The sequence below is a fragment of the Elaeis guineensis genome, chromosome 9 (assembly GCF_000442705.2).
Source record: "Elaeis guineensis isolate ETL-2024a chromosome 9, EG11, whole genome shotgun sequence".
NCBI classification, from domain to species: Eukaryota; Viridiplantae; Streptophyta; class Magnoliopsida; order Arecales; family Arecaceae; genus Elaeis; species Elaeis guineensis.
In genome coordinates, this window is record NC_026001.2 from 91,239,471 (window position 1) to 91,267,117 (window position 27,647).

A 27,647-nucleotide genomic window follows, 5' to 3' on the forward strand; every position below is an offset into this window, starting at 1 on the left:
CGAATCCCTCAGTTCACGTGTAATGTCAGTAGCTTGTTATGGTAAGCGGGGGTGAATATATCAGAATTTTCTGTTGCTCTTCCCAATTTTTCTGACTCTCTCTCCCGGGAGCTCTTTCCGATCAAAGCCAGAAGGAAGAGAGAGAAGAGTTTCGATCCCATTCTATCGACTCCTCGCCCTCCTCCATTGCCGGAAAATTTATCCACCGCCGGGGATATTTCGGGAATTTTCTTCTCGCTGCTCTCCGTCTCCAGGGCGAAGGGTTGCCGCCATGAGGAGCGAGGACCAGCCATCGCGGGTTCTCTACGAGCTCTGCTCCCTCCTCCTCTCGGTCCTCCGATCCCCCCACCTAGCTGGACCGGAGATGCCTCCGCCGCAGCCGCTGCCGGCCCGGGCATCGAGGGCGGTGGCGGAGCCCCGGCTGGCGAGGTGGCCGCGGCCTCAGCTGTCGCCGACGGGGCTGGCGTCGCTGCTGCTCGGGATGTCGCTGGCGATGATGTTCTGCGGGTCGGTGACGTTCGCGATCGGGTTCATTTTGATGCCCTGGGTGCTGGGGATGATGATGGTGCTCGGTTTCATGGGAATCGTCTCCAATCTTTCTGGATTGGGGCGGGCGATCCTTTGCCTCGGCTTCCCTTCGGCCGCCGAAGCGTCCTCCAACGAGGTGCCAGGTGAATTTGATGGAAGTTTTAGTTGCTTTATAAATCTCTGATGTGATATAAGTTGAATTTTCTACTAAAAATTGGATTTTTCTTCTGTTTTATTGCATTTTCGATTCTTGTTTTAAATACATATGCTGATCATGAGATTGATTAGTTGCCTAGTTCTGATGAATAAACCTTTCGAGGTCCTGTCTGTACCCTTCTAGATCACTTTCAATCTTTCTGAGATATCTTCTTGGTGTTCTTGTGACGAAAATAGGATTGCGTTTGTGGTTTTTTTTTTTTTTTTTTAAGAAGACTTTTTTAGGTGCTTTTTTTTTTTTTTTGTGATTCAATGCATTTTGCTAATAGTAATTTTGTCGAATTATATGAGGCATGCGAATGTTTTGCATGATTGGTAATTGTTTATGAGAAAGTCAAGATATCTCTTTGTTTATTGGAACCTAAGGGCAAGTGGCTGTTTTGTTATTGAATGTTATTAGTGCGCTGTTTGTGCATAAGATTCCTTTGGAAGGTCTCTAGTTAGTGCTTGGGATAATTGTGATACTTTTCCAATACTTCAGGGATGATCTATACATTCCGTGGATCTTTTCCCTTTGGATAAGTGCCAATTGTTATTCTTTCAATCGTAAATGCGTGTAGGACCCTCTTCTATGGCGTGTCATGATCTCAGCTCTTATTATTGGAGTTCTATGGTTCTCCATAAATTATTGGAGTGCCCAAGTGACCACCTATGCATGAATCCTTGCTCACTGCTGTGGCAGCACAGAAGCAGCAGCATGCAGGGATAATTCACTCCACACACTGCCAAACACACACAGAACCACTGACATGTAACGACAGCATTTTCTGAAATTATTGTCATGCTCGAAGCCAGTTACATTTTTCCACAAGCTGCTACTTGCAGCCATGTCAGCAAGTATAGATGCATGCCTAGTGCTCATGTGGGCATTTTCCTTTTTTTTTTTTTTTTTTGATATAAACGGAAACTAATGTGCATTAGCACAATAGTCACGAAATTTATTAAGAAGAAAGAGAGTACAAAAGAAGAAAAAAAAAAGAACCCCCACCAAACCTACAATACAGAAATTCGAATTTTAAATTTGAATTTTAAATTTTCTTCTACCAACCCATCAACCAACATTGAAAATTTCAAATTCCCCCTTAACAATCAGATTTTAAAATTTGAATTACAAAAGAAAAAACTGCCATCATACCGCCGTCGGATGATGCAAACCATCGGAGAGGAATGTTGATCGGAGACCAAGGTGATGAGAGGAGAGAAGAGCGACATCGACCACTATGTTAAGAGGAGAGGAGCGCAAAGAGGAGAGTAACATTGACCATCACACTCGTCGGAGGGATAGAATCGTCGCCTGCCAGTGATGACCTAGTAGCAGTGCCAGGAGAGAGTCTAGCAACCTAGAAAAAAGAGGAACGAGAGAGAGAAAGAGACACGGTATCGGACTGAGGGGTGACGGCCGGTCAGCTGTGGTGGAGCACAGCACCTGACCGGTAAGGGGCTACCAGCGGAGGGAGAGGCCGGCTACGACAGAGGGATAGACCGACAACTGGCGGAGGAGGGGCTCATCGCAAAGGGGAATGACCCGAACAGAGAAATGGGAGAGGGAGGAGAGAGAGAGGCCTCCATCCCGAACAGAGAAATGGGAGAGGGAGGAGAGAGAGAGGCCTCCATCCTGAACAGAGAAATGGGGGAGGGAGGAGAGAGAGAATAGAGAAAGAGAAAGATAATAGAGAGAGGGAGAGAGAGAAGGGTGCAGCGTCCGTCCGGCCGCTATAAGATGAGGGAGAGAGAGCCGGTCCACGGCCTCCGTCCAACCATCGAAGGGCGTCGGAATATAGAGAAGAGAGGGAGGGGGTGACGGCCGGCCACAAGGAGGGAGAGAGAGATCCAGCCTACCGTCATCCATTGTCTATCGGAGGGCCCTACCGATGGGGATCCGAACACAAAGAGAAGAGAGGGAGGGTTGGTCTACCACCGAAAGGGACCTGTGAAGGGAGGGAGAGAGAGAGAAAGAGGGGGACTCGACCTTCTGCCGTCCACCATCCGTCAGAGGGAAAGATCCACCAAAGGGATCGGAACACAAAGAAGAGAGGGAGGAAGGGAGAGAGGAGGGAGAAGAGAGGGAGGGAGGGAGGGGGAAGACGGAATCGGGAGGGAGGAAGGAGAAGAGAGGGAAAGAGAGGGGCCCGGTGCCGACCATCAGAGGAGGAAAAAGTGGGAGCCCAGACCGGAATACAGAGAATAGAAAAGAGGGGGCCGACGGCCACCGAAGGAGGTGGCCTCGCCGGATCATAGAGAAAGGGTGAGTGGCTTTTCGTGGGGGGTTCCAATGGCAAGGAGAGAAGAAGAGAAAGCAAGATCGCCAGACATGGCCTCGCTGGAGAAAGCCGGAGATGGCCTCGCCGGTCCTCGAGAAAAGCAGGAGAAGAGAAAGGAGGAGAGAAAGGAGGAAGAACGAGAGAGAGAAGGGGGAGAGAGGAAGAGAAAGAGGGTCCCGGGTCGGCCGGCCGTTGGGAGAAGGGATCCGCCGGAGGTGTGCTTTGTGCTCGGGGATTTGGGGGATGTAAAGTATTTCTCGGGGATGTGGGCATTTCTTTTTCTTGATTTAATCTCCAATTATAACAACCTTGGAGAGGTTTAATCATCAATCACATCCTAACATGCTACAGATGCCATTTCCAATGTGCACTGGCCATTTCCATGATTTTCATATGTGAGGATCCATCTCAAACTACCATTTATTTGATTCTTTCAAGTATTTTATTCTTTCGATCCAATGTCCTTATCTCATGTTTGTACACATTTCAAATTACGTCATAGTAGTGTTGTCTACGAAAGTTCTTAGGAACTGACTGATGGTGTATAGAGAATTCCAAATATTTTCTTTTGACCACAGCAGAGAATGTTGCTAGCAAGCCTTGGGTTCTTTCTGCATATTTGGGGATCTGATCTGTTGATAACCAGCTAGAAGATTCCAACTGCAGGATTTTTGGGGTAGCCAAAATGATTCATCTAATTAGTGGAACTTGCAGTTCTAGTCTCTTTAGTTGATCATCTCATGAAGGTGCATGCTCAAAAGAACTTAACAACCATTTATTTATCCAATATAACAAGTTTTTAACACTGTAATGTGACCAAGATGGTTGTGTTGCCTATCAAAGAAACATTCTTATTGCCTATTGATTACAATAAGGTAAAGTCAATATATGATTCCTTTAGCCTTGTCAAGCTTAAGCTTAAAACTTTCTAAATGACATGGATGAAAAATATGAAGCTATTTAGAAAAAAGCAACTTCTGAAGTGATCGGAACTTTTCTTGTCATAGCACCTTCCATACCAAATGAAGATGCTAAATATGATTTAAAGGTTATCTTCTTCTAGGTTCTTCCTATTCTTCTCCTTTCCTCTTTTTATTAGAAACAACATAGAGCTGCTACCCTGCACCTGCACCAGTATTTGCTCTTACACTCTCTCCCAATTTCAGGTAACTTAAATAGTCAGTTGGAGCTACCAGCTTGACAACGTTTACCAATTTGTAAATCAATCTCATCCTCCATATTTAAACATGATGCAAAATTTAAGGCAGGTGCCTGGGTAGCCCCACCTGTAGATCATGTAGGCATCCCATGCTGCGGTGTTTTAAGGCATTGGTATAAATGTGCAAAGAAAAAGTTTTAGCACTTGACTTGGATCCACATAGCATATGAGTGGACAACCCAAACAACATAACAAGCAACTCATGGTTTCATTTTCTTGTATTTTGGAAACTGCTTGCCATTTATATCTCAGTTTTAAGCATGCATGTCATTGTGGATGCACAATGTTGAAGTCAATCATCAATTAAGCCAATACATTATCTGACAAGAAATTGATTACTAGTAGAGTGATGATCATGTAATATTACCATTTACATTGATCCAAATGTAATTCTGGTACAGGTGGGAATCATGTACAAAAGGCTGGTTTTTATACATAATTCAAGTTTCTGTTTCTCTAGTGCAGTTGTACTGAATTTTGTTGACTGCACAGCTTTCAATATAATGGCAAACCGTCTATTATATCTGTGAGGCTTTCAGCACAAGAGCTAGGACCAACCTTAGCTCCTCCTACTGATTTTCCATTTGTTGTTGTAGAACTTTATACTCATTTGTATCAGTTCACTATCAAAATTTGGAAGTACCATCAAAGTAAACTTTATGTTGTTTCTTCTGTTGGACATTAATGTTCACTCGGATATGAAGTGTTCTTTTACCCTTTCAACTCTGAGAGAAGTTTGTACACTGAAGAGGAACTTAAATTTGTAACAGTGGTTCTCAAACCATTTATTCTTATTACTTGTCATTAGGTTATCCTCAATCTCTGTATTGTCTTTAATGGCATCTTAAGTTCATAAAATTCCTCAGGAAGGATGGGTAGAAATCGAGAAATCGCAGCATGTTCGACTGTGTGCTTCTTTGTCCATGTATTTTTATTGAGAAGTATTTCTTCGCTGCCACCTCGATATTTCCCAGGTTAAAGTTCCTGTCCTTTTAGCACTGGTTCCTTCTATTCCTTGTGCACTGAGTCCTTCAAGCTTAAGTTTGATGAATTCATGTCGTCACCATCATTACTGAAAAAACTGTTGATGAGGTTGCTTCCCCCTTCGCAGCACAGACGCACAGAAGCGTGCACTCGCAACCAAATTCTTATTTAAGAGGTGGTTGATTAGAGGTATGGCTAAAATTTTCTCAAAACTTGTAAGGTTAACGGTTAAGGAGGTTGTTATCCCCACCTCAATACAGTCATAGAAAAATGCACAGTAGAAACCAAACTCTTATTGAAGAGGTAACAGATTAGATGGATGGCTAAAAGTTCTACAGACATGGGGGATTTACTTAAGGAGGTTGCTGTCCCCAGCACTAACACAGACGCATCAAGCGGCAGGGTAGCAACCAGACTTTTATCTAAGAGGTGATAGATTAGTTGGATGGCCAAAATTTTCTACAGACTTGTAGGGTTAATATATTTAGAGATTTGTGGTGAATATGTGGATTCATTAAAACTTTTCTAGTGTAGAGTCAATGTTCTTCCTAACCCTTGAGATGGAGACTTGAGGCATATTTTCTTCGCCTTTTTCTTTTCATCTGCTTCTTTTCTTTTCCAGTTCACTTAAAATTTATTTTAATGTAAGTTTTATTATCAGATTGATCTCAATTTAGGCATAACTTTTTCTTGCCAATCCTAAATGATCTATTTCATAATTAGTCAAATATGTTCAGCTGCATATTTAAGATTCAAATCTAGAAAATCAACAATCTTGTAGTTCTCTCGAAACATTTAACCTTATCCTAAGGTTTCATTAAATTGGCATATTGCAGCCCCAAGCTTGTGCCAATTGTAACTGAGTTTCATGTTGATATTCCACCATGGTCAAGTTGTTATTTATCTCTTTGGGTCCCCTAAACTTCCCTTAGCCAACTAGTGACAACAAGGCAAAAGTTTTAATTTGAAGAGGGTCATTTGCTAGTCCGAGGTTACCTACTAGGCCCATTTCTTTTCTGTGCATGGGCCTACTTGCGACTCTCTTCACTCTTAGTGCTATTGAAAGATCTGTATGTCCTTTGCTGCGGTATTTGCTCTCATCAAAATCTATCTTTTTTCTGAATGTTTTGCAGCTTGGATTAGGATTCTTCACCTCAAAGGCTGTAGTTTATAAAACTACCAGACCTATCTTTTCATTTTGTCCAAAACTGATAGCAATGTGCTGGCTGTCTTATTTATAGGCCCACATCAGATGCAGTGTTTACCAAGAGGTTCTTGGTCCTTCTTCATAAGTCCTTCACTAGGTACCTAGTCCTTTTCTTGTGGGCTGTGCACTAGGGTTCGTACTGAAAGGTATGTTCTTTCACAGGACATACAGAACCTCCAAAAACATTACCACATAAGTATATCATTTTCTTCGATAGTTGAAATAGAAATTTTCTTCAGTAGTTAAGACAACATGATCCTTCCAGATGTGGTTATTTGTGTGATCAGATTTCTTTGAATAATCATGTGCAGGACACTTTTCTTCTCAATAATGTAATGCAACTCTCATAGACATCATATCTCTATCCGGGTGCATTGCACGTGAGATGTTCTAGTTCGACCCATAAAAATGATAGGAGAACAACATAAAGGTACATCAATCTTAAGAAGAATCAATTAAGGAGATGTTTAGTTAGAAGAATTGGGGTTTAAAATCGGAATGAGAATAGATAACTTTCATTCTAACTATTTGATTAGGAGAAATTTCATTCTAATACCAATTCCGAGGTGAAATGGAAATGGTCCGATCTACCTAAAACTCAATCTCTATTCTATTCTAAAGTTTCAAATTTTTATTTCTATTTGGATTTCGATTTCGATTTTAGTCATGAACTAAACATTTCAAGAGATTTGGTTATTTTGATTCTGATTTCGATTTCAATTCATTCTGATTGTATTTCGATTTTGATTTCAATTGCTAACCAAACAGCCCTTGGAGTGTAGAGATGTGGTGGTCCAATGCATGGTAGCATACTTCGAAGCATTACCCTTGGCTACAGTTTTTTTTTCTACATCATTACCTGATTTTATAGCTATATTTTGGCAAATTTCAGGGGCTTTTTGGATGTGGATCAGATATTAGCATATCTATATTCATATTTATTTTGTCTGACGAATACAAAAATAAATATGGATATTATGAGGATGTAAAAATTTATATCCATATTTATTTTAAACGGATATAGATACAATTCGAATACTAGAAGTATGAATATAACGACGAATATAACTTAGATAATCAAACTTTATAACTATAAAATCAAATATATTACTAAATATATGATAAATAAAATTAAAAATATATTTATATGATTATATATATATTTTTAAATTAATAAATATCATATATAATTATATAAAATTATATATAGATTTGAATATTCAGATACAAATCAGATAGTTGTTTATCCATATCCATATCTATTTTTTACAGATATATATGTTAGTCTGATCTTTAAATTTTTATTCATATTCGAATTGATTTGGATACGAAAATAAATTTAATTGGATAATATCTATATCATTTTCATCGCTTGATTTATATTATATTTTGTGAGCCCTATTTATGTTGGACCTGATTTTTTTTTTTTTTAAGTTGTGTTGGACGATGCCTTCATTTTAGATAATGCCTACTATGGTGTTCGTAACGTTATAACGGTCATCACTTGACTTTTTTTCAATGTTCATATAATAATATTTATTTCTATACTATATTTTCATGTATGTAGTGATGTTCAATAAAACGTACCATCACATCCTGTGAGTATGTTTTCAAATATATGATCAACAAAAAGATGCTATAAATTGTTTTTTCTCCCAAAGGATGCAGTAAAAGGCTGGATCCAGCAAACAGCAACTGATATTATCTTCACAGTTGTTAAGAGAATGACCTCAGGATGCTGTCTGCCATGGGGGTCTTGTCCATCTTTTTCCCCATCTCTGTCATGGAATAGAGCACTGGGAAATTTGCACATCAGCTGTATGGCTTCTTTATGAGATTTCTGTGTTATTTTTATCATTTCTCATTGGTACCTCATTTCATCTCCTTTTGCTTCCTAGTTGCATGTCAACTCTTTCCTAAACTCCCAATTGATTCGATGCCAGGCTGCAGCTAAGATAGCAGCTCTTTCTCATCCACTCTCGGTGATAAATGAATTGTAATCGAATTGTAATCTAAATCAAATACATAGAAATATTATATGTAGTTGCCACTGCTGGGCTGCTAGCTTTTTTTTAATTTTTTTTTTCTATATCAATATCTGGAGAAGTCTCGGCCATCATAATAATAACTCCGAAGCGTGTGGGCCCGATAAGCATCGAGTACCGTTCATGGGTTGCCGCTCTGAGACGCAAACAGCTGGCATTTCACGTGTCGAGCACAAAATAAAATGCCTAAAAAAAAAAAGAGGCCATGGAACGTCTCCATCCATTTCATTCATGAAGCAAGACTGATGCCATGTCTTGTCAGAAGAGAGTTGAAATCAGTCCATAGAACAACAATAAAGTATATTGGAAAATATATCACAGTACTTTGAAGATGGCCTTCACTTATAGATCACAAGAAGAAGAAGAACAATAGAGATTTCCACTTGCTTTTAAAAGAAGCAAAAAAAAAAAAAAAAAAAGTAAACAGAGAGAATGGAATGGTGGTTGTATTCTAGTCGGTGTAGATGTGGACGCCGATGGCGATGAGGAAGATGGTGATGAGGCCGAAGTAGATGATGGCGTGGACGAGGATGGAGATGCCGCTGGTCTGGAAGTTGCCGAACTCCACCACCCTCCCTCTTCCCGGCAGCTGGAACAGCAGCCCCGGCGACAGCAGAACGAACAGCACCGTCGCTATCACCACCGGCCCCCAATCCGCCATCTCTCTCTCTCTCTCTCTTCACCCCTCCCCTGGAGTCTTAAACCAACGGCAAGAAGTGGAGATTGGAGGAAAGAGAGGAGGTTTGGTGTCGTTGATAAACTAATAAACAAACTTAAAAGGAGGAGAGATGGAAGGGTGTGCACCGTCCCGGATGCTTCTCGAAAGATGCTGTCCCACGTGCCGAGCCTCGGATCTGGGCCGCTACACGTGTCGGCACTGCCTTGCAAGGCGCATAACTTTTTCTTTTTTTTTTCTCTCTCCCTCCTTTGTAGGCGCTTGTTTATGGTAGGTTTACTTGGTGCTGAGGGAAGGACGGTGATGCTCCACCAAAAATAAAGAAAGGGATGGTGATGTGGTTTTGGTTCCTTGCGTCTGGCGGTCAACGTACGAAGCTGACAGACGGTCACGTGAGCCCGTGGTAGCCTTGCTCTCTTTCCTTAGTAAAAATAATAATAATAATAATAAATAAAGAAGACAGTCACGTGAGGCTGCCAGACTTGACCAGGGTGCTCTATGTACAAAAAATTCGCTCCGTAAGGCTGCCAGCCGTATCCGGGGTGCTCAGTGTAGAAAATATGCACCTAAGATTTTTTGTCCTGTTCCCATTGGAAGATTGCATTGCTATGGAATAAATTAGTCCGATTTTTTAATCGAGGAAAACATCGGGCTGAGTGCGACCTAATTTAATAAAAACCAATAAATGAGCCGATGGATGGACGGATGAATTTACGCTGCCCCGTTCGACTCCCAAGGAGACAACTCCATCCCATAGGGTGGAATAATTTACTTTAAATTATCCTAAAAAGTATTGCAAAAAAATTATTTAATCTTGAGATAAAATTATTTACGAAAAAAAATATTTGATAAATTAAATTAAAAATAAAATATTTAATTAAATTTAAATTTAAAAATAATTATCTACTTAATTTTTTAGTAAAAATTCTTCTTTGAAACGTAATTTAGAAACTAATCAAATGGGATGAAATGATTAAATTATTTTTTAAGTTATAAAGTAACACTATATTAATATAAAATATAATTTTACTATACTATTATAAAATAATATTATATTATAATAAAATAATATTATATTATTATAAGATACTTCTGCAATAAAGAAATACTGCAATAGGATAATATAATATTACTTTATTATAAAAAAATATTACATTAATATAATATAATAAAATAATATTATATATTATAAAAAATATTTTATTAATATAATATAATACTATTTTATTATAAAAATATTAGATTAATATAATATAATAAAGTAACATTGTATTATTATAAAAAAATATTATATTAATATAATGTAATATTATTTTATTATCTTATTGTAAAGAAATATTATATTATAATAATATAATACTGTAATATTTTGAAGAATATAAGAATAATTTTAGTTAAAAATAGATAGTTATTTTTAACTTATTTTTGAAATGGATAGTTATTTTTACATAATATTTATTTAAAAAATTATTTTTAAATTAAAAATAAAATTAAAAATTTATTTTAATTTTTTATTTAATGAAAATAATTTTGTTAACATTAAAAATATAAATAAGTAGAGCAAGTCACAATTCTGAATCATCGTGTCGATGGCTACCAGCAAACTATCCAATGATTGTCCTAGAAATTGCCACTAATTATATTACTTCGGGAGGTTAGCATGCAAACATAATTATAGTCTCTAGAAGACCTTTAAAGCTGATAAAATGGTCTTGACATATTAGCTTCGCGAGTCATTTCGATTTATTGGTTTCACCAAAAAAAGCTGCTTTCTTCGTTGGAATTAATCGAAGTCACCTTGCCTTTGAAAATAGGAGACAAGTGTTACACTTGGGAACCGATTTTTCTTAGTTGATAGCAAATTGCTAATTATTTTCTAACAAATGCGATATTCAAATGAATCATCATGATTGAGAAGCATGGATATAGTTTGCAAACAACATACACGGTTTACTATCTCACTGACCATCATATATCTCTGTTGGGATATACCGATCGACCTCTTTCACACCGATTCACCTTCGGACCTGCCTGACTGACGTCCGACTCTACCGACCGCACCAACCAACGACTGTCGATACTGTCCGACCGAAGGTATGTCGGTCGGACGGACCCATTCAGCTCCCGACTAGCCGAACGGCGGAATCCGACTCTACCGACTCACTGTCAGGCAGGGGTGGTGGCCGATGTCCGATTTCCGCAATGTGCCAGACCAGCCGACAGTGTCCCCAGGTCTTCACCCGACGTCCCGCAACGAAATACCGACGTATGGTCGATCGACTTCTCCAAACGCCGTACGACTGCTGTGGGCCGCTGTCCTGACAAGGGCGTGCGGCATAGCCGCCCTAGGGTATTGTCCTGCCAAGGACATAGATTAATCCTAGCGATTTGACAGCCCACGGCGATTTGACAGTCCGCGATGACTTTGACAGCCTCCGACGATTTGACAACTCCCCCAGTTGTCTGCGCCATTAATGGCGGTACCACGTCGCGCTCTACTATAAAACGGAGAAGGCAACAGTGCTGTGAAGAGGTTCTTTCGAAGCCCCTGGACTCATTCTCTCTCTCTAGCTCTTACTCTCTCTCTCGCTGAGTCCCCCTGATTTTTTTCTACTGTTGTATAGTCTCCTCTTTGACTTGACCGTCGGAGGGTCCTCACCAGAGGCATCTCTGATCAGTGTGGACTTCTCTTGCAGGTGCTCGTTCTCGGTGACCAGGCGACGAGGGGATTGGCCGCAACAGGTTTTGGCGCGCCAGGTAGGGGAAGGATCACGACCTCCACAAAGCTTGAAAAAATTATTTCGAAATGATAAGAACCAGGGCTCAGCGATCGAGGGCCATCGGATCGGCGAGACACTCTTCCCACTGGGAAGAGGCCTCTCCTCCACCCTCCATGGTGGAGCCCAGCTCTCCGCATCCTGTGGTGACCAAGGAGGCGCAAATCGCGACGATTGTGCGGCAGATGATTGTGCTGACGGATGCAGTCAAGAACCTTCAACAACAACCAACCCGGTTGCCGCACACGCCGGCGGGGCAACCGACGGCACACCTGATGCCCTCCAGGAGCAGCCACCGACGCCCGCGTCGGTCTCCGTCTCTTTCTCAGGAGCAACCGTCACAGCACTCCCACCGAGAGGAGGAGAGGCAGCCATGGCATAATACCCATCGGTCCCGACGACCCTCTCCTTCCCAGCTGGAACGAGCAAGGAAGGAGAAGCGACCGCGAACACCATCCGCCTCCCCCTCAGATTCGTCGGGAGACTCGACCCCCGGGGTCTCCCAGCACCGACAGGCCGACGACTATGAACGTAGGTTCGAAGAAATCGACCGTCGGCTTGCCCAGCTTCAGGTGGACGAACAGAAGTCTTCGAACGACATCGACTTCCAGACCGCCCAACCTCTCTCCCGACTCATCCTCGACGAGCCGATCCCTAGTCAGTTCAAGATGCCTCATGTGGAGCCCTACGATGGCTCCATCGATCCAGTTGACCATCTGGAGAGCTACAAGGCTCTCATGATGATCCAAGGGGTAACCGATGCTCTTCTCTGCATCGGCTTCCCCGCCACACTTTGCAAGGCCGTCAGGACCTGGTACTCCGGCCTCCACTCAGGAAGCATCCACTCCTTCGGACAGCTCGAACATGCTTTCGTGGCCTATTTCAGCACCAGTCGGAAGCCCCCACGAACCTCAGACAGTCTTTTTTTCTTCAAGCAGGGAGAAAATGAGATGCTCCGACACTTCGTGATGCGATTCAACGCAGCCACGCTTGAGGTCTGGGACCTCAACGAAGACATGGCTATCTCAGCCATAAAGAGGGGGCTAAGGGGGTCCCGATTTACATACTCCTTGGACAAGATCCTCCCCCGAACATACGCCGAACTGCTGGAGCGCACGTACAAATATATGCGCGTAGACGTAGGAGCTTCCGATCGGCGCCTGACAAAGGCCAAGGGCCCGAAGGAGAAGCGAAGGAAAGATCGGGCCCCTGCCAAGCTTAGCAGGCCCCCGACCGACAAACAGGTCTCACCCCAGTGACGGAGCTCGAGATCGCCTCGACGGCAGAGTCCGAGGCCGATGCGTCTCAGGTATGACTCCTATACTCCTCTCTCTGCTCCTCATGCATAGATTTTGATGGAGATCGAAGAGGAAGAATATCTGCGACGGCCTCCGCCTTTGAAGGCAAAGGGCCTCGACTGGTGAAAGTACTGTCGATTTCATCGAGGCCATGGCCATAACATCGAGCAGTGTATCCAACTTAGGGATGAAATCGAGGCTCTCATACACCGAGAGTATCTCAAAAAATTTCGAAAAAAATCATCGACTCGACCCATCCCCGACCGACGATCCCAACCGACTGAGGAGGCAGCGAACAATCAGCCCACGGCCAGAGTCATCAACATGATCTCCAAACGACTAGACTAGGGGACGATTGCTGGAGGGGAGTCAACGAAGAAGTTGCGCCAAGACGATGTAATTACTTTTACAGATGAAGATGCTCGAAAAATCCAAACTCCCCATGACGACGCTGTTGTTGTCTCGGCAACAATAGCAAATTATGATGTAAGAAGGATCTTTGTTAATAATGAAAGTTCGACTAATATTCTGTTTTACTCGACCTTCTCCCGAATGCGACTGTCGGCTGATCGGCTCGAGAGAGTCTCCACGCCCCTGGTGGGTTTCGCCAGGGAAGCCGTCACGGTGGAAGGAGAAGTTACTCTTCCCGTGATAGCTGGAACCGAACCACGACAAAGCACCGTCCACCTAACCTTTGCAGTCGTCTAAGTATCTTCGGCCTACAATGCCATACTTGGAAGACCCGGACTAAATGCCCTCAGAGCTATAGTCTCGACCTACCACCTGCTGGTTCGGTTTCCGACCAAAAATGGAGTCGGAGAGATGCGCGGGGATCAACAGCTCGCCCGATGATGCTTCTAAATCTCTGCTCGAAGTAACGAAGCGAAGGACTCCCTGACGGCCGACAAGTTGGACCAGCGGAGAGAGGAAGAATGGGGCGATCCGGCCGAACAGCTGGTTTCCGTCTCGATAGCGGAGAATCCCGAACGAGTGGTCTGGGTCAGATCCCAATTATCCGACCCTGAGCAACGACAGCTAGTAGAGTTGCTGAAGGCCAATGCCGACGTATTCGCCTGATCGACAGTGGATATGTCCGGCATCCCCCCGGAGATGATGACTCATCGACTCAACATCGACCCTGAAATGAGACCGGTGAGGCAGAAGAAGCGGTCTTTTGCTCCTAAAAGATAGAAGGCCATCGACGAGGAAGTGGACAAGCTACTCGAGGCAGGCTTCATCTGAAAAACCACGTACCCCGATTGGCTCGTCAATGTTGTCATGGTGAAAAAAGCCAACGGGAGGTGGAGGATCTGCATCGACTATACCGACCTAAATCGTGCCTGCCCGAAGGACAGCTTCTCACTCCCAAAAATCGACCAGCTCGTAGATGCGACGTCTGGCCATCGACTGCTCAGCTTCATGGACATCTTCACCGGATACAATCAGATCCGGATGGCGCTCGAAGATGAAGAGCACACAGCTTTCGTGACCGCCAAGGGCCTTTACTGCTACAGAGTAATGCCCTTCAGACTGAAAAATATCGGAGCCACCTACCAGCGACTCGTCAATAATGTCTTCAAAGATCAAATCGGGTGCAACATGGAGGTGTATGTGGACGACATGCTGGTGAAGAGCGCGCAAGCTTCAGATCTATCCAAGACCTCGAAGAAACTTTTCACACCCTTCGTCAACATCGGATGAGGTTGAATCCAACTAAGTGCACCTTCGGGGTGACTTCGGAGAAGTTTCTTGGGTTCCTCGTTTCTCAGCGAGGAATTGAGGCTAACCCTGAGAAGATAAAGGCGATCATCGACATGCGGCACCCGGGCACCAAAAAGGAGGTACAGCAGCTTAACAAAAGGATCATCGTGCTCAGCCGATTCATCTCTCAATTGGCAGAGAGATGCCTCCCGTTCTTCAAAACCCTGAGGCAGACGAAGGACTTCTCTTGACCGGACGAGTGCCGGCAGGCCTTCGAGGATCTGAAAAGATATCTGGCCTCCCCGCCACTGCTTGTAAAGTTAGAAGTCGGGGAAACACTGTACCTCTACTTGGCAACCTCCTTAGAGGCGGTTAGCTCGGTGCTCGTCCGGGAGAATGAGAGCCGAATTCACCAACCCATATATTACACCAGCAAAGTGCTCCACGAAGTTGAAGCTCGGTACTCAAAGATGGAGAAAATGATATTCGTCTTGATCGTGTCTGCACAACGACTCCGTCTGTATTTCCAAGCGCACGCTATCGTGGTCCTCACCGACCAGCCCCTGAGGGCGATTTTGCGTCGCCCCAATACATCGAGACGACTGGTGAAATGGATGGTGAGGCTGAATGAGGTCGACATTCAATACTGACCGTGACCTGCCTTGAAAGCCCAGGTCTTGGCCGACTTTATTGCAGAGTGCCCGACAACCGACCAAGGATCAGAAGGCGGGAGCTCCAAAGAGGCTGTAATCTTCGAACCTGACCCCGGGTTCACTTGGGTGTTGCACATCGACGGAGCTTCCAATGCTCGAGGGAGCGGAGCCGGATTCCTACTCACCAACTCAGAGGGAGTGGTCACCGAGTACGCCCTCCGGTTCGACTTCAAAGCCTCCAATAATCAAGCCGAGTATGAAGCGCTCATCACTGGCTTGAGAGTAGTGAAGGAGCTCGGGATCGACAGCCTCAGAGTCTTCTCCGACTCTCAGCTGATCGTGGGGCAAGTCAAAGGCAAATTTGAGGCGCGAGACCCGACCATGGCAAAATATCTTCAGAAGGTGAGAGATCTCGTGGCACACCTCAAGTATTTCGAGATCTCCCACATTCCCAGGTTGGAGAACGCTCGGGCCGACGCACTCTCTAGGCTTGCGACATCAGCCTACAACGCCTTGGGTCGGACATTTGTGGAGAGTCTCGAGCAGTTGAGCATCGATAGGGCCGAGGAGGTGCTGCAACTGGCGGTCGAGCCGAACTGGATGGATCCGATCGTTCAGTATCTGACCGACAGAACCGGCCCTGAAGACCCCGCGGAAGCCAAACGACTCCGATGGGCGGCCTCCCAATACGTAATGATGGATGGCCAACTTTACAAAAGATCATTCTCCCTTCCCTTGCTGAGGTGCCTGGGACCGACTGACGCGGACTACGCACTCAGAAAAGTACATGAAGGGATTTGCGAAAATCACTTGGGGTTCAAATCCTTAGCCTACAAAGTCCTACGGTAGGGTTACTACTGGCCCACCATGAGAAAGGACGTGGCTGAATTGGTTCAGAGGTGTGAGCTATACCAGAGGTACGCCAACATACAACACCGACCCGCCAACCAGATCACTCCCGTTGTCGCCCCGAGGCCCTTCGCTCAGTGGGGAATCGACATACTCGGTCCTTTCCCTTCAGCGTCTAGCCAAAGAAAGTTCATAGTCGTCGCAATCGACTACTTCACTAAGTGGGTAGAAGTCGAATCTCTGGCATAAATCACCGAGCGAAAGATAGAAGACTTCGTCCAGAAGTCCATCTTCAGGTTCGGGCTACCGCACACTATTATCACCGACAATGGATGATAATTTGACAACCGAGACTTTTGAAAGTTCTGTGCGAGATTCCATATCACGCACAGGCTGACCTCGGTCGGGCATCCATAGTCCAACGGTGAGGTCGAGATAACCAACCGAACTATTCTGCATGGACTAAAGACCCGACTGAATGAAGCCAAAGGCCTCTGGGTCGAGGAATTGAATTTCGTCCTCTGGGCGTATCGAACGACACCCCATGTCCCGACCGGAGATCTCCTTTCAGCTTGGCCTATGGGATGGAGACGATGATCTCGCTCGAGATCGGGCTACCATCGACTAGAGTCGAGCAGTACTGCAAGCCGGGCAACTCCGAATGTCGGAGAGCCGACTTGGACCTCCTACCCGAACTCCGATGGGAGGCTCAACTCCGCATGGCTTCTTACCGACAAAGAGTGGCCCGATACTACAATGCTAAGGTTAAGCCGAAGGTTTTCAGGCCCGGGGACCTGATCTTAAGAAAGACGAGAGTCTCGAAGCCTCTGGACCAAGGAAAATTGGCTTCGAACTGGGAAGGGCCCTACAAGATAGCGGACACCTACAGGCCGGGAGCCTACCGACTGGAGACTCTAGAAGGAATGGCCATTCCTCGGACTTGGAACACCGACAACCTGAGATTGTACCACCAGTGAACCCTGTGTACCCTCGTTCGGAATACAAACTCAATTTCAAAACTCCAGAATCTAGAATCTTGGCCCTCCGATTGTGGGCCGACGCTCACCAGTAGTACGAGCCCCGATGCCCCAACTTGGGCCTGACGTTTCGTCAGGAATCTGCGGCTTGATCACCGATGATACGCCAGACTTTTACAAGGACCGACATATCTACGCTGGTGGAAGGCCGGCGATGGCGATGAAACCCCCTTAAGTTAAAGCCATGCTCCTTCCTTGGTCAACTCTCGAGCAAGACGACTGGCTAATTTGCCGACTTGGCTCCGGCCAAGAAAGGCAAAATGCCAACGCGACCAACGTCGCGTTCGCGACATACCGATCAGGTCACGATCGGTCGAAGGATATTCGACTTACCACCGTTTATCACACGTCGCGACGCATATGCCCGACAAAGCACCGGGCAACGGATGACTGACTTGTCATCACCAAATGCGTCGGACACCATTCGACTATCAGACTCTACGAGATGATCGGATCAAAGACGACACCCGACTCGACAAATATGTCCGACTCAGGTCCGGGCGACAGACGCTCGACTTAAACTCTCGACTGTCGGATCGTACGACAGTCGGGACGTCGACTTAAAATCGAAGCTCGCTCTGCCTTTACCGTGGCGCGTGTTACCGACTGTCCCGGCTAGCTACCTGAGATCTTATCGAACGTCCTAGCTAGGTACGTCGGGCCTACGACTTATACGCTCGAGGGCGTTCCGACGAAACATACATTCCAAGACACATTTTAGGATATGCAAAGAAAGAGAGATAGTTGAAAAGTTTTCAATTTCATTCAAACATAAACTGAATTTACAAAATTGGACCGAAGCCCGATTACAAGTACACTAAATAAAAGCAAAAACAAAAGATGCTCTGACTACTCGTCGGAGTCGGCTTCCTCTATCGGGAGAAGTTGGGGGCGGTCAGTGTGTCCACTCGGGCCGAAGTAGCATCGGGGGTCGAAGCCGCCTCGCCTTCGGCAACCTGGTCCGGGACGACTTCCTCCACGGCAGTGTGATCTCCCGACAACGGATCGGCCACTTCTTCCGTGACTTGGTCCTCCGACCCTGGGGGAACGACACTACTGAGATCAAGCTTCGGATACAGACCCTGGACTGCGCCTCGGACGTCCTCGTACCCCACTCGGTACGAGATGAAATCGCTCTCCAAGAGCTCCTCCCGATATTCGTCGGAGCCGCGGAAGTCCTCCACGGCCCGACCTATTGCCTCTTTCGCCGACTCTACCTCCGCCCTCGCTATGTCTGCATCAGCTTGAGCGGAGGATAAATTCTCCTCGACCTTGATGAGATTTTCTAAACTTATCTGGAGCTGCTCGCGTTCGGCTTTGAGTTCACGGACGTAGTCATCCCGCTCGCGGCGCAGCCGGCGAACAGTGCAGGACTTTCGTTTCGCTTCTTTGTGAGCCGACTGCAGCTCGGCCCCGAAGTAGCCAGGGCATCGGTAAGGCGGGAGACCTCCTCGGTAAGGTGGAAGATCTCCTCTTCGAGCTGGGCCTCACGGTCGACCGACTGTTTCAGCTAGTCGACCATTATTGCCTTCTCGACCTCGGTGGTCGCGGCCCTATCCTTCCAAGCCGCCCGGAGATCGCCAAACCTTCGATATCCGGCCTCCAGCTCGGACATATTGTAGATTAACTGCAAATAACGAACCGACCGTTAGAAGACTGGCCCAGAGGTCCTCAACATAGAAAGCCACCTGGCCCGGGGGTGGGTTGTTAACCCGACCATCGGCCCCAGGGGCGAACGTCGAAACTGCTTCGGGATGCTGTACTGCTCCCGGAGCTGATCGATGTTCGAATCCGAAAGTGAAGAGACCTCCACCTCCGAGGTCGATCGAGAATCATCGGTCGGGTTCCCCGACCGACTTCCTCGTGGGGAAGTTCTGGCCATGATGCTAGAACCAAGGTCGAAGGATGAAGAAGAAGAAGAAGGAAGAAAATTCCAAGGAAGCAAAGAGAAAATGAGAAGACAAAGACGAAGGCTCCTGGAAAACTTTCTAAGGAGGGAGGCGGGGACAACTACCTGAGATAAAGGGGGATCACTCGACCAGAGTCTCGGCAACAGGGCTACGAAAAGTGGAGTTTTGGATGCAGGTGGTCCTATATATATAATGCCCCTCGACGGTCGGGATGAGAGCACGCCCAACGAGGGTCTCCCAGATCGTGACACGTGGTGGCATCTGGGTCTTCCCTCGGTCCGACGATTCGATGCACCTACCTCAGATCAGGCCATGTCACCTCCATCCGTCTGAACGGGTTCGGCCCAATGGCTCCCTGCCACGTGGCGAAAAAATCATGGCGGTTTGCATTCCCGAGGAGACGGCGGAAACGACGGTTTCTGTTCCCAATAGGACATCTGACACCGATGGGATGCCTGACACCAATAGGACGTCTGATACCAGATCGATCATTGGTACGGTCGCCAAAGTCGGAGTATGATGCGATGGATATCCACTCCTTTCGCCCGAAGCCGTCGCCCACGCGAAGATGCTGGCCAGCACGACATCCGACTCAGGAGTGGGGGGGAGGCAAATGTTGGGATATACCGACCGACCCCTTTCACGTCGACTCACCCTCGGACCTGCCTGACCGATGCCCGACTCTACCAACCGCACCAACCGACGACTGTCGACACTATCCGATCGAAGGTATGTCGGTCGAGCGGACTCATTCAGTTCCCAACTAACCAAACGGCAGAGCCCGACTCTACCAACTCATTGTCAGGCGGGGGTGGTGGTCGATGTCCGATTCCCGCAATGCGTCAGACCAGCCAACGGTGTCCCCAGGTCTTCATCCGACATCCCGCAACCAAATGCCGACGTATGGTCGGTCGGCTCCCCCAAACGCCGTACGACTGCTGTGGGCCGCTGCCTTGACAAGGGCGTGCGGCATAGCCGCCCTAGGGCATTGTCCTGTCAAGGACATAGATTAATCCCAGCAATTTGACAGTCCATGGTGACTTGACAGTCTGTGGCGACTTTGACAGCCTCTGACGATTTGACAACTCTCCCAGTTGTCTGCGCCATTAATGGCGGTACCACGCCGCGCTCTACTATAAAACGGGGAAGACAACAGTGCTGCGAAGAGGTTCTTTCCAAGCTCCTGGACTCATTCTCTCTCTCTCTAGCTCTCACTCTCTCTCTCGCTGAGTCCCCCTGATTCTTTTCTACTGTTGCCTAGTCTCTTCTCTGACTTGACCGTCAGAGGGTCCCCGCCGGAGGCATCTCCGGTCAGTGTGGACTTCTCTTGCAAGTGCTCGTTTCCGACGACCAGGCGACGAGGGGATTGGCCGCAACAACCTCTAAATTTCTCGGTGTTGGACTTTGGCTTTATCTATATAATGCATTCCTAAGGGCCCTCCAAATAAGTTTTATTTCGACTCTCTTACATTGCTTCTCGGATCTCTTTCGGGCATTGAAGAATTCCTTGTTAGACATGCTCTAATAGATGGACTCTTCATTTTTTGTTATTTCAGTTCGTAATTAGGATTGGAGTGTCAATCAAAGCCATTCCTCCATCATCCTACACCAATTCATCGATGTTCGGCATTAGAATCATCACCAATCGAGCGTGGCAGCCATCAAACTTTAATTTTTATCTCTTTTGTTGTCTAACATGTTTATAGAAAAGTTAATAATATTGTCGACTAAATCAATGTTATTGTTGTGGGATGGGCATCGGGGGCATCGAGCCCGAAAGTCCCATACCGGATACAATCAAGAGAATGTATTGCTTATTAGTGCGAGCTCCCCCTCTCCCACGTGAGGTGCCTTTTGCGGGGCAAAACCGTGAGGGGTGGGTGTTGACCGGGTCAGAGGCCCGGACCCCACTCCAAAGCGGACAATACCTCATGATTGGGTGGAGGAGATGGGGTCCGTACTAGTAAGCACGTAACCTCAACATTGACGTCGTCTGTGGAAACCCGTCCCCTACCTGCAGCAGTACACTCCCTTGCTGGGGGGGCTGTTGTGGGATGGGCATCGGGGGCATTGAGCCCGAAAGTCGCATACCGGATACAATCAAGAGAATGTACTACTTATTAGTGCGAGTTCCCTCTCTCCCACGTGAGGCACCTTTTGCGGGACAAAACCGTGAGGGGTGGGTGTTGACTGGGTCAGAGGCCCAGGCCCCGCTCCAAAGCGGACAATACCTCACGATTGTTGGAATATACCGACTGACCCCCATACGCCGACTTACCCTCGGACCGATCTGACCGACGACCGACGGATGACTCCGACCGACGCCCGACTCCACCGACTGCACTGATCGATGACTGCCGATAGTAAGCTGTCGACATTATCCGACTGAAGGAGTGTCGGTCGGGCAGACCCATTCTGTTCCCAATCAGCCGAGCGGTGGAGCCCAAATCACCGACTCACTATCGGGGGCGGCAGCCGACGTCCGACCTCAGCGAGGTATTAAACCGACCGACGGTGTCCCTGGATCTTCACCCGACATCCCACAACCAAATGCCGATGTATGGTCGGTCGGCTTCCTCAAACACCGTACGACTACTGAGGCCCACCGTCCTGACAAAGGTATGCGGCATAGCCGCCATGGGACATTGTCCTGCCAAGGACATAGATTAACCCCAGCGATGTGACAAGCCCACAGCGACTTGACAGTCCATGGTGACTCTGACAGTCTTCGATGATTTGACAACTCCTTCCATTGTCTGCACCATTAATGACGGCGCCATGCCGCGCTCTACTATAAAATGGGGAAGGCAATAGTGCTAGAGGAGGTTCTCTCGAAACCCTAGGACTCCTCCTCTCTCTCTCTCGCTGAGCTCCTTGATTCTTTTCTACTGTTGCCTAGTCTCCTCTCTGACTTGACCGTCGGAGGGTTTCCACCGGAGTCACCTCCGATCAGTGCGGACTTCTTTTGCAGGTGCTCGTTCCCGGTGACTAGGCGACGAGGAGATTGGCCGCAATAGTTATTATAGACAAACCTACTAGAGGCATCATTCGAGAGCCCTCATCAGTTGTCATCAAGCATCTAAAGGGTATTTTGTTAACCATGTGAGTGCCCATGCTTAGTCCAGGGCTTTGTCGAATGACCACTGCAGCCAAAAGCAAGAAGAAAACACTACCAGAAAAAGATGTTTTTGCGACGGACTTCTTTGCGACGGTTGATTTACCGTTGCAAAAAAATTATTTGTGATGGCAAAAAACCTTCATAAATAAGATATAAATTTTAATTACTATTTGCAACGGCAATCAAATTTTGTAGTAAAAAGTAGAGTTTTTACGACGGTAATACACCGTGATAAATAATCTACGATTTTACCACGATAGTAGACCGTGGTAAATAATTTATAATTTATATATATATATATATATATATATATATATATATATATATATTTTGAGATGGTATTTTGCAGTAGTAAAAAATCGAACCATAATTTTTTTATTTTTTTTGCGACGGCATTTTGTCGTGATAAAAAACTTCTCGCCTACACTTTTTAACATCGCGCTTAATTTTCTTTTTTGCGACGGCATTGCATCGTGGTAAAAAATAAAAAATAAAAACCAATCCCGCCGCCCGCGCTCAACTCTCAGTTTCTCCTCTCCTACTGCAGTCTCCTCTTCTCCTCTCCAAACCCTACTGCGCCTCCTCCCCCTCTTCCGCTCCAAACCTCGACGTGCCCCCCGATCTCTCCATCATGCCGCTCCAAACCTCGGCATGCCCCCCAATCTCTCCATCGTGCCCCTCCCCACGGCGTGGCCCCCAATCTCTTCGACGTGCCCCAGCCCGATCAGGTACGATCCCTCCCTCTCCTTCTCGATCTCTCCCTCTTCGATGTCAACCGAATAGAGAGAACAAATTAATGGGGAATATATAGTTTGTTCCATCTTCCAGTCTTGGTCTCCGTTTAACCCTTAATTTTTCTATATATGGATTATCCAGCACCTGTGGTTGCGGCATCTGTGTTGGATAAACAGAGATTAATTTGCTAGGTGGACATCAAATTTAACTTCGATCATGGTTTTGTCTTCTTCAATGTGATTGGACTTGGGAATTCTGGATTTGAGTTTAGTGTGTCAAATTTCTCCCCTCTTTTTTCTTCGGTTGAAGTGTTGATTTGTTCTTGAAAGCAAAAGAGGCAGAGTGGAATGTCCATAATTAGCTGCCACCTCTTTGCTTATCATTGGGATTCATTTTTAAGATCTTTCTATTGAAGAGGTAGGTAATTATACTCATATAACGAGGTACTGCTTGGTTGCTTGCATCTCAAAATGCTGTCCTTGGACCAGGGAAGTTGTATCATAGGTCATGGGGAATAGACTTCTGGCCTTCAATGTCCTCCTTTTTTCCTGGCGTCTTGTTTGAGACCTTCAGCTTAATGGGATTAAGTGGTAGAGTTAGGATGATGATTTCATTAGTTGGTGTAGTGAAGGTGGTTATAATATTCTTACATTTACTGACCCTGCAATGGAAGATGTTTCCATCCAGAAGCTTAAGCCAAAAACAGGTTTAGCAAATCGTTTGTTAAAAGTTGTTCAGTTTCAGACCTTCTATTAATTGTCTATTAAAGCATAAGTATTTTCCTGTGTCACCCAGTCTTTCACACTTTTGGGAGGGGGTAAACTATTGCTCCAGAATTGAACAAAAGAAAAACAAAGAGCAACTACACTTTTGTGGCTTATTCACTAAAGGTCATTCTGTGTTTCAGCTTTTGGTTCCACTTGTAATGTCAAGGTTCTTTTTATTATGCTAGTATGTCATATCATATATGTGAAAGAGATTTGCTAGTATATTTTTCTTTTTCTTTTGAAAGGTTTAAAATTAGACCCTCCTGCTTAAAGTTTACTTAGTATTTTATTCTTCTTTTATTTTAAGAGATCATCTTCATATTACTAAGAAGTTTGTATCTGTTTCGATATGTATCCTCGTAAATTTTATTTTTTTTATAAATTTTATTTTTTTTGATATTTATAAAGAAATTATTGTATATGATTTTCAGAAAATACATAACGATAACAGTATCAGTGGATAGTAGTTATGGATAAAAGTTGAATTGATTTGCGAGAAAGGACTTCACCTACATACATTGAGGGGGTCAATAAATTTTTAGACTTTGCATATGTTAATCAGACAGACAATGCAAAGATTTATTGTCCGTGTAAGAAGTGTAAAAATTATTTTTTTGAGAATCGACATGTAGTGAAACAACATATTATTACAAAAGGTTTCTTAACGACATATAAGATTTGGACTTATCATAGAGAGATGTACTATTCTACTAAGTCTAACCAAGACTGTGGAAGTAGAGAGTTTTTTGATACGGAAGATGATATGGTTGGAATGATACAAGATGCAACTGGAATCTTAATGTCAAATAACAATATGAAATTTAATCATTTAATGGAGAACGAGGGTTACGAGGGGTCTAATCAAGAAATAAAAGATTTTTTTAGACTTCTTGAAGATGCAGAACGTCCACTTTATCCAAATTACATGAAATTCACCTCACTGTCATTTATTGTTCGATTACTGTATTTGAAAGTGCTAAGTGGATGGACAGATAAGTCATTTATATTGTTACTAGAATTATTGAATGATGCATTTCCAGAAGGAGTATGCTTGCCAAATTCATATTATCAAGCAAACAAAATCACCACGAATTTGGGTTTCACTTATGAGACATGGGATGCATGTCCCAATAATTGCATGTTGTTTAGAGGCAAAGATGAAGGACATGATAAATGTCAAATATGTCAGAGCTCTAGATACAAACAATTTACAGAAGATTCAAATGATGATACTACTAAGAATAATCAGATTGCTGCAAAACAAGTACGGTACTTTCCATTGAAGCCGAGGTTGCAGAAGTTCTTTATGTCGTCAAAAATTGCAGAGTTAATGAGATGGCATGAGGAGGAACGAACAAAAGATGGTGTTCAAAGACATCCTGTAGACTCAATTGCTTGGAGAACTTTTGATGAACGGAATCCATCTTTTGCTGCAAATTGTCGAAATATTAGACTTGATTTAGCAGCTGATGGATTTAATCCATTTAGATCAATGTCTATAGCTCATAGCACTTGACCTGTTGTTCTAATACCATATAATTTACCACCGTGGATGTCTATGAAACAACCTTTCTTTATTCTTTCTGTGCTTATTGATGGACCAAAAGGATCGGACAATAAGATTGATGTTTATCTACAACCATTGATTGAAGAACTAAATGAATTATGGGAGAGAGGGGTACTTATGTATGATGCATCAAAAAAAGAGATGTTTCAACTTCATGCTGCATTATTATGGACAATCAGTGATTTTCCTGCATATGCAAATTTATCTGGATGGAGTACAAAAGATAAACTTGCATGTCCTTCTTGTTACAATCAAACAGAATCAACATGGTTGTCACATGGTAGAAAATTTTGTTATAGAGGGCATCGATGGTTCTTATCGAATACCCATAGATTTCGAAGAGATAAAATATCTTTTAATGGTGAAGGAGAATACAGAAGGAAGCCTGTTAAATTATCAGGTTGTAATATACTAAATCAATTGAATGGAGTACTCATAGAATATAAAAAGAATGACCTCGTAAAGAAAAAAATTGAAGAAAATCAAAAAGGCACTTCAGGTGGAAAAAAGTCTGGATGGAAAAAGAGGAGTATATTTTTTGATTTACCATATTGGGAGCATAATTTGATTCGGCATAATCTTGATATCATGCATATTGAAAAGAATGTATGTGACAATATACTTTGGACAATATTGGGGGTTACGAAAAAATTCAAGGATAATTTAAATTCTCGATATGATATGCAAGAAATGGGTATAAGAAAAGCATTACATCCACAACAACGAGTGTTTGGTAAGGCTTATTTGCCTCTAGCTTGTTTTACAATGTCCAAAGATGACAAAGATATCTTCCTAAAAGTGCTAAAAAATATCAGAGTCCTTGATGGTTATGCATCTAATATCAGTCGTTGCGTACATTTAAAGGAACGTAGTATTTGGGGATTAAAAAGTCATGACAATCATATTTTGATGCAACAGTTACTTCCTGTAGCTGTACGCAAAGTATTAGCTAAGGATGTGGTTGAGGCATTGATTGAGTTAACAAATTTCTTTAGACAATTATGCTCGAAGGTGAACAAGATGGCTGACCTAGAGTATATTCAAGGTCGTATTGCTTTAACACTTTGCCAGCTTGAGAAGATTTTTCCACCTTCATTGTTTGATATAATGGAGCATTTACTTATACATTTAGCAGAAGAGGCACTCATTGCTGGAGCAGTGCAATTTAGGTGGATGTATCCTATTGAAAGGTAATATTATTTATATAAAATGAAGCACGTCATACTCTTTCGATTTCAATTTGTTGTTATGTAAATTTTATTTAATTTATATTTATATAGGTATCTACTTATGCTCAAACTTTATGTGCGTAATCGAGCTCATCCGGAAGGCTCAACTGCCAAAGGATACCTGATGGAAGAGTGTATGAATTTTTGTTCAAGATATTTACAGGACGTTGAAACTAGATCAAATCGATCGATTCAAAATAATGATGGTGGAAATAATTCCGATCGTCCCATTGGAAAGAGAGCCAAAATATATATTGATGAAGTCACATGGGAGCAAGCTCATCGTTATGTGCTGCAAAATATTGATGCTATAACTCCTATTCGAATGTAAGTTTTATAATCAACTTGTAAGATATACTAACAAATTTATACTTATTCAAGGTATTGTTTATAATATTTATAGGAAGCACATTGAATATTTAAGAAGACAAATGCCTCGTTCATCAGATGATCAAATTGAAAAGATCCATGTATCAACTTTTCACACATGGTTGATGGAGAATGTAAGTAATCATATTTAATTTTTCTAACAATTCAAATTCAAAACTTTTATTTATCATTTAATTTTTATATAATTTGAAAGTTTAAAATATTATATTGAATATAGGTAAGAACATCTGAAATTCAGTACTCAGATGAAATTCAGCATTTTGCTAGAGGTCCAGACCAATTTATACGACGTTATGGTGGATATATCATCAACGGCTTTCGATTTCGCAAACTTGATAAGGATAACAAGAGAACCACTCAAAGCCATGGTATTGTTGTCAAGGCGCATACAAGTATTGGAGATATAACCTATTATGGAAGATTGATAGATATTATCAAGATTCGATATACCAATGATATGCAATTTGTGCTATTTAAATG

At 44.1% G+C, this 27,647-nt stretch overlaps 2 protein-coding genes across 9 annotated transcripts in view; one reads left to right on the top strand and one right to left on the bottom strand.

The window, feature by feature from the left end:
* LOC105042150 (uncharacterized) overlaps positions 1-27,647 on the top strand; it is a 31,538-nt gene continuing 3,891 nt past the window's right edge. For 3 of the 8 annotated variants that reach the window (XM_073243319.1, XM_073243317.1, XM_073243318.1), the window contains exon 1: positions 1-671. In XM_073243319.1, the coding sequence (XP_073099420.1) occupies positions 272-671 (400 nt within the window). In that variant the 5' untranslated portion in view covers positions 1-271. Of the gene's footprint in view, positions 672-4,625; positions 5,037-8,076; positions 8,885-27,647 lie in introns of those variants that run through there. The other 5 variants (XM_073243320.1, XM_073243321.1, XM_073243323.1 and 2 more) reach the window with 4 other exon arrangements.
* LOC109505686 (uncharacterized) lies at positions 8,744-9,321 on the bottom strand. Its single transcript, XM_019849544.3, has one exon. It carries the CDS (start codon positions 9,119-9,121, stop codon positions 8,912-8,914), a length of 210 nt encoding a protein of 69 aa, XP_019705103.1. The 5' UTR covers positions 9,122-9,321; the 3' UTR covers positions 8,744-8,911.

Bases quoted from the DNA above. Each gene is read 5' to 3' on its own strand.
- LOC109505686 (XM_019849544.3), bottom strand. From the start codon at position 9,121: ATGGCGGATTGGGGGCCGGTGGTGATAGCGACGGTGCTGTTCGTTCTG.